The sequence below is a fragment of the Papaver somniferum genome, chromosome 9 (assembly GCF_003573695.1).
Source record: "Papaver somniferum cultivar HN1 chromosome 9, ASM357369v1, whole genome shotgun sequence".
Taxonomy (NCBI): Eukaryota; Viridiplantae; Streptophyta; class Magnoliopsida; order Ranunculales; family Papaveraceae; genus Papaver; species Papaver somniferum.
In genome coordinates, this window is record NC_039366.1 from 34613921 (window position 1) to 34621365 (window position 7445).

Sequence of the window (7445 nt, forward strand, 5' to 3'; positions counted from 1 at the left end):
TGTGTCAACTTAACTTTTGAACCGTAAATCATTATTTGATAAATTCTTAAGACACAGGATTATTTACGGTTGGTATGGTTGTTTGAGTAACAAACCGTAACTCAATTACGGTCGATAAATATGATGCAAATACAAACCGTAACTGAACATATTTCTCAAAACTAAGAACTTACGGTTGGTATTTGAGTTAAAACCAACCGTAACATCAACCCAATCTACAATTACGGTTCGTATTTGAGTTATTACCAACCGTAACTCACATGTAACCAGAAATTTCAATTTCAATTTTCATACAAAACCCTAATTTTTGATACAAAATTAACTTAAATCCAACACGATAAACTAAACCCTAACTGGGTTTTTCCAAACATTTTTCGAATCGTCGATTAATCGAAGACGATGAAATTTTTAGTTTTAATGGTGGTTACGGTTGATGGAGGAGAAGAGAAGATGAAGAAGATGATGAAAAAAAACTGATTTGATTTTTTCTGATTCATTTGGTTTAAAAAAATTTGATTTGATTTTGGTTGATTAAAGGTGAAAAGGGTAATGTAGTCAATTTACATCCCTTTAGGACATCCCCTAACCAACTAAAGGGACATTAATATCACAATGCCGTCCCTCTAATAAATCTTGCCGCCCCTATACTAAGCTTGTAAAAAAATACAAGTTCACTGAATTTTGACAACAAGGATGAAAAACAGCTTAAAGATGTTACTCCATAAAGCATGGCACTTATCACTACTTGAGTTGATAGAATCATTGGAATTAAATGTTTTTTAAAGAGCAGAAAATAAAAACCTGTATGAAAGAAAAGTATACTAGTTTGACTGTTTGGGACTGTTTTACTAAATCTGTTTAACCAAAACACCTTGAAAATTTTACACAGAAAAAATTGAAGAGAATATGGATTTCTAGAGACTCACATCTTTACAAACGTATTTTTCTTTATGGTGCTACAAGAAAAATAAATTATGTTACACAGTGGGCCTTGCTGGGGTTTTTCTATACCTGAGCTGAGAATTAAATACAAGCCCGTATATATCGATACTCACCAAAGTCCGTCCCGGCATTTACCTGTCAATCTGTCATGGTGTATTCTTTCGATCGACATCACGAATGTACTTGGGTTTTAGACGTAACTAGTCAATCACTTCTCTCGAGCTCCTTGAATCTTCGGTCCCATTCTTTGGCATCATAGTCTTGGCCATTTAAGTCCTTCTCCGTGCTGTACACAATCCGATCCCTTCCGATGACAGTTTGCTTGGCCATGTCACGAGCACTCAAAAGCTGGAATTTTAATTTACGTAACAGAGTATAAGTAAAACAAGTAAAAGAATATTGCAATAAACAATGCAGGGAATATTAGTAAGAGCTAACAATTATATATACTTCCTGTCGTGTCAGAAAACAAATGAAAACAAGATTTCATGACGAGGAATACAAGTTTTACAGGGTTACTCAATCAAATTCCATTAATCTGAAGTTCCATCATGCTGATGTTTTGGATTAGACACCACCACCAATTATTGTCATAATTAACAGTTTCATTCGATAAGGTTTGAAAGGACTATCGAACACACAAGTCAGTGGTAGTGGTTATCAGTAGTTCATGATGAAGTTTAACGACAATGATGAAAATAGTTTAAAGGTATTATCCCATGTTAACATCAAAGCTTAATTATATATCACTACTTGGTTGAATCATGGAAAGTGTAAAATAAAATTAACCTGTTTTTTCGGGGTAAAAACAATGTAGAGAGTAGCAAATAAACCTAGTTTCAAAGATTAGTCATCTAAACTGTTCTACTGTTTATTGCAGGTATTTCATCTTGCAAGGAAAATGGGCTGATTAAATCTGCTTAAGCATAAATACCTTCCGTCTCAGTGACCCATCTGGAGAATCAAGTAACCTAGCTCGTTGTTCTCTTGCCAGATTTCTCTTATCTATTTCAGCATTTTTTCTACGAAGGATGAACCACCGCACCAGAGGAATAGCAAAAAAAGTGCCAGCATAAACCTGCAGTCATATTCCAGGCTTAATCAGTTTGAAACAAAAATAACATCAATATTATCAAAAAGAAGTACTCAAAACGAAACAAAACAAAACAAAACAAAACAAAACAAAACAGACTTAAATCTACTCCTAGTCCAGTCCGTGTAACACCATGTTTATTGTGTTGATATAAGTTTCAATTGATTAAACAGTAACAAGTCAGAACTTGCAGTCCTGGCCCCAGCATATTCTGCACATAATGGCTCCCTTAGACCCTAAAGGCATCTGCCATCATATCATCATCTCTTCTCCAGTTCTCCCTCTTGTTATTTTTTCCTATTGTGAGTAACATACACATTAACGGAGATAGGTATGAGAAGGAAAAAAAGGAAAATATGTACCTGAAGCAAAGGAAATATTCCGGAGACAAATGATACAATCTCACTGGATTTGGCTGTAACAGTAGCATCCCTTCGAATAGGTTGAAAGAGAAAAATATTAGAGGCAACAATTAAGTAAGACTGGACACTAGAGTTGGGTGCAAAGAAGGATTTAGTCATTTAGATGTTATATAACAAACTTACTTTAACAAAGTTCCAAGAACAATGACCCCAAAAAGATTTAACGCTCCCAAACCTATAGCCAACGCCTTCTGTGTGCCCCCGGAATTACTGCAAATAAACAAGTAGATATCAGGATACATGATATACACCCTTTGCATTTACGTCCCTGATTTAGTCCGAAGTAACCTTTAAAGGTAAATTTGAGGTCCATTTACAAATAAATAAAATAAGGTGATATGCAAAACAGACCTGAATGGCCAGTTCTTCTCTTCGAAAACTTTTTGAACTCCACCAACAAACTCATTCCAACTTTTGCCCCTTTTACTCTTAGAAGAAGCAGTTTTTTGCAGAGTTGGAAATCGATACAGAATACTACCCTGCACAATGAATTATTGAGCTTATAATATCCTTGTTGCTTATTGAAATGCAGTGCTTTGACATGCATGTTTAAATATTAAAATGTCATCCGGAGTAAAAGATGACGACTTTTGGTTTGCCAATAGCGAAAGACCCAAACAGGATGTTACAAACGAAAAAACTTTTTGTATTTACTTCAAACAATTGAAACAATGAAAAACGCACCTCTTCATCTACTTCTGGATAACCATCAAATTTCAGCAGTACCGGTAGAACGTATGATTCATCGTTCTGTAACAACCAAAGATGTTCCTTTCAATATCAAATACTTACGGAAGAGGACTTGGCATGCTCAGAGAATGGTTTCAGGAAATAAATTTGAAACAAAATAAAAGGTTAACTTGCATACAGGTTACAATCATGATTAAGCTTCCTAAGTGACACACAAAGCCTATTTTATTTCTATTTTATGTTATCCTGATAGATGCCAAAATACTCACAATTATAAAAATCCCTTGATTGGATAACACAATTGCTTGTAACCTTCTTTAACACACACGAATTCCAACTAAAGGAAACAAATTTGAAGGAAAAACCAACGAGCTTAAAAAATGGTAAAAAGTTTAAAAAGATGAGAGCCTAAGACTGCTCAATACCTCAGATTTTTCCAACGGTGGTACATCAAGATATGGAGCAAGCTCTTCTGCCGTGACCACACCCCCATTTGAAGCTATGTATTGTCCAATCTACAATATTGAGGAACAAAAGGTTCATTTGCTACATAATTAAACCAGTATATGTGAATACGTAGAAAGTTACAGCTGCTACTTTTCAGGTGAATGAAGAGAAAATGACAAATTTATCTCTAAAGAACTGCCCTTTAATAACTAATCAAATTATCTATGTTAGTTTTCTAGGATGACTGAAGGTTCCAGTAGGATATCTCTATGAATATTTTTTCATTATATATGGACACAGACGCCACTTTTTATAACCATGTAAACAACAGTAACTAGTTGAAAACTAAGTCAGTGCTGAAGCATTACCAACTTCCACCTCTGTTCTTCGAGTCCTTGATTTGGATCTCCATCACCAAATACAAATGAGAATATCTACACGAAATTGTCACTCAAATTAGAACATCGCATCTCAAACCAGAAGACAACAGGGAAAAGACATGAGCAACTCTTGGGCATTACAGATTCAACGAAGTTCATTCCATCATTATCTGTTCTTGGTTGTCTTCTCCTGTAGTAGTATGGATCCCAATACCTACAAGATTAGCTTCAGTGAGTATAAAATTATTTCCATAAACCTCTAACTCAGAAAAAGCAAGCTAAATTATTTCCATATGGGAGTATAGAGAACGGAAATTAGTTTTTTTATAAAATGTTAAGATGAGAAATGAACTCTGTGCAATCTGCATAGTGTTTCCCGGCAACTACAGATTATAACAAGCAGTAGAAGAACGATTTTATTCATATGCTACATTGAAAATTAATTTTCGATAGATTTGAGTGCATTCGATCAAAATGATTTTCATTCTCTTCCTTTGATGTTCTACAACAATTTGACATTGGCATAGTGCTTTGTAAGCTCCTCGGGAAAGTGTTTTTTCCTTCAACTACTTCTCATATTTGCAAACAACAAACAAGGGTTGGGGAAGAGGTTCCTCTCAAAATTATTACCAGAATAAATCAGATGGCCGGAAGAAAGCTCCGAAGCCTGGATTGTAAGATCTATTCTGACGTCTTCCACGATTATCTTCATCACTGCGAACAAAAAATGATAAACGACAATGAGAATAGCCAATTACTAAGGATGGAAGACTCGACCTAATGACAGGTAAGAAGAGAAAAAGTACCTTCTGCTTGATAGAAGAACAATGATGGAGGTATAAACGATAACGATTGAAGCAATAAGAGCCGTCCCAAACGAAACCCTTATTACGTATTCAGCTGCAGACTGTAAATGTAGATTGGTCAATATTCCATTATTTGGTCAAACCTAAGAGCAAACGTTAAGTTTTACCGAATAGCAAACATTTAGAAAAATGTGTAAAAGTGAGTGATATTACCTTCCCCTTTTCAAGCCAAGGTTCAATTTTCAACCTAAAAGATTTGGCTAGAAGCTTTGTGCGATAATCCCTGGGGAAAACATAAAGAACGTCCCCTTCATCTGATACCTGTCAAAACCATCTTGAAGAAGATTGCCCTCACGAAATCAAAAACTTCAAAAAGCCGCAAAACATATAAAAATACATGAATCTAGTGTATCGTTGTATCATCTAATGATGAAGACATTGATAGGTTTATACACTTGAGCATGCGAGAACAAGATATACACGCAAACAACAACGGGGATGCTAACAAAAAAGAAAAATACACAAAAAGAAACACCATTTTCCAAGAAATTTTCCATACCAAACGCTTGGCGGCAAATACAAACATCTTCTCCAGCAAATCTTAATTTATTCAGACTTTGAAATGGTTTATAAGTAACATTAGTTCTTTACGAATATCAGTTGAGATAGGAGCCTAGGAGGCCCTCTTGTGGTGACTAAAAGGGATTCTTGTCGCTCATTAAAAAGTGTCCCCTATGCAAGAAGCAAGCAACTACAAATTTCTTCCAACTTCGCAACATTCTCAATTGGAATTAGGTAAAAGTTTATGTTCGCACTAGCCGTAGAAGCAGTTACTAGAGAATTATTATGATATTTTACAGATTCTGAGTAATGAAAAGTTGTCAACTATTATCGTTTCTAGAATCAAGCTACCACTTTAATGGATGCAATTCTGGTTAACCAACGTAAAGTACAATCTAGCAGGGAGCATACACAGTTTCATACTCGAGTAATGAAGACAATTGTCATATTTCTAGAACCATTGAAACTGTTACAGCGAAACAACTCGCGCACCATTCTGATATCTATCCAATTTTAGATCATAAACAGCCAGCAAATTGTTTCCAGAACCATTCAAAAGAGTGAAACAACATGAGCACCATTCTAATATTCAATTTTAGTTCGTAAACAGCCAGCAAATATAGGTTAAAGCTGGAGAAATTAATAGTTACTGCCAGTTATCATCTCTAGAATCAAACCAGAACTTTCATGGATGCAATTCCAGTTACCAAATTCCAAAATACAATTCAAAGCAGCTGTGTCTAGTTCCACTATTCTTTTATGCAATTCTAGTTCACAATCCTAATTTCATATGCAATTACATTTCAAATTCATTCGCAAACCAAACAAAACCTTCTAAGAATTAAAGGTTTAGGTTAAAATTACCTCCAGGAATCCACTAGTATCAGAAGCAAGTGCTTGTAATGCCTTTTCAGCTTCATCCAACTTCAAACCAGATTTACTAGATATATCACCAACAGTAACTCTACCTCCAAATGAATCAACAGCTTCCATAGCTCTTTTTCTTACATCACTTGGTAATTTATCAGTTTCAATACTATTCCCAGGTCTACTTAATCCAAGTGGAAAATCTATATTTGCTCTAATTACACCAGGTACTACTGAAACCCTAGTACCTCTTCTATTGACATTCCTACTAAATTGAATTGATGAAGTTTGAAAGAAACTTGATTCTTTAAATTCTAATCTCTTACTACTGCTATTCCCCAAAATCAATGGCTTTAATGAGAAATTCTTGTAAACATCAGATTGTTGTTGATAATGATGATGATTCTTGATTGTTAGTGTGAAACAAGTAGATATTGAAGCCATTGATAATTGCAAGAACAAAGAAGAAAAAGAATCTAGGTTTTCCCCATGGAACTGCTGTGACTTTGAGAGAATCCTTGAATTTTCTGAGTGGCTCTAAATTTCGATCAGATCTTTTAAAAGGAAAATAGACGAGTTGAATCGGACTTGTTGGTGCTATTTAAACCGTGGGTTAGCATTGAAGTTATGTCGTGTTTAAGGCAAGGTTTGAAAAACACCCGTTTTTTCTGGAAAAACGGCCCTTATAACGGTCACACCCATATACCGTAGCCGTGAGGGTCCCCGAACTCCGTGCCTATATAAAGCCGATAAATAGGAAATAACGGCAGTTTTTTAGGACTGTTTTTCCATTTTCATACATGTTATAACTGTTTTTGTAAAATTGAATTTTACGTTTTTTGCTTCTAAATAATATTTTAAAGCGAGTTTTTTAGACCATTTTTTTCGTTTTCACGCAAGTTATAACCGTTTTTATAGAAAAAAGAATTTAAAATTTTTTTTTATAGTTTTTTATTTTTTAAATTAAAGATTAAAAAATTACAAAAAAAATTTTGAAAATAAAAGAATAAAATAACAATATATAATAAAATGTCGTACCAGAGTTATTAGACCCGTTATAACTGTTTTCACGCACGTTATAACCGTTAGATAGGAATTTCAAATCATAATTCTTTTTTATTTTCTATTTAACTGTTATAACGCCCGTTATTTTAAAATAATGTATAAAAAACGTGTTTTTTCCCAAAATAACATGTTTTTTCCCAAAATAACATGTTTTTTGCCTGAAACGTGTTCA

General features: G+C 34.3%; 1 protein-coding gene across 1 annotated transcript; it reads right to left on the bottom strand.

The window, feature by feature from the left end:
- Nucleotides 1–806: 806 nt before the first annotated feature.
- On the bottom strand, nucleotides 807–6762 carry LOC113310836 (uncharacterized protein At5g03900, chloroplastic-like). Its single transcript, XM_026559634.1, has 13 exons — nucleotides 6206–6762; nucleotides 4994–5101; nucleotides 4781–4881; nucleotides 4605–4688; nucleotides 4116–4188; nucleotides 3963–4028; nucleotides 3573–3662; nucleotides 3142–3207; nucleotides 2809–2936; nucleotides 2581–2667; nucleotides 2398–2467; nucleotides 1877–2020; nucleotides 807–1290 (listed from the first exon to the last, which is right to left on the bottom strand). Exons 1-13 carry the CDS (start codon nucleotides 6650–6652, stop codon nucleotides 1147–1149), a joined length of 1608 nt encoding a protein of 535 aa, XP_026415419.1. The 5' UTR covers nucleotides 6653–6762; the 3' UTR covers nucleotides 807–1146.
- Between the last annotated feature and the right edge of the window lie 683 nt (nucleotides 6763–7445).

What these genes read in the sequence shown, in the direction of transcription:
- LOC113310836 (XM_026559634.1), bottom strand. Translation starts at nt 6,652, where the DNA reads ATGGCTTCAATATCTACTTGTTTCACACTAACAATCAAGAATCATCAT. An exon ending in CGGCCATCTGATTTATTCTG is followed by an intron (nt 4,189 to 4,604) that starts GTAATAATTTTG and finishes CTAATCTTGTAG; the next exon opens with GTATTGGGATCCATACTACT. An exon ending in GAATGAACTTCGTTGAATCT is followed by an intron (nt 4,029 to 4,115) that starts GTAATGCCCAAG and finishes AATTTCGTGTAG; the next exon opens with ATATTCTCATTTGTATTTGG.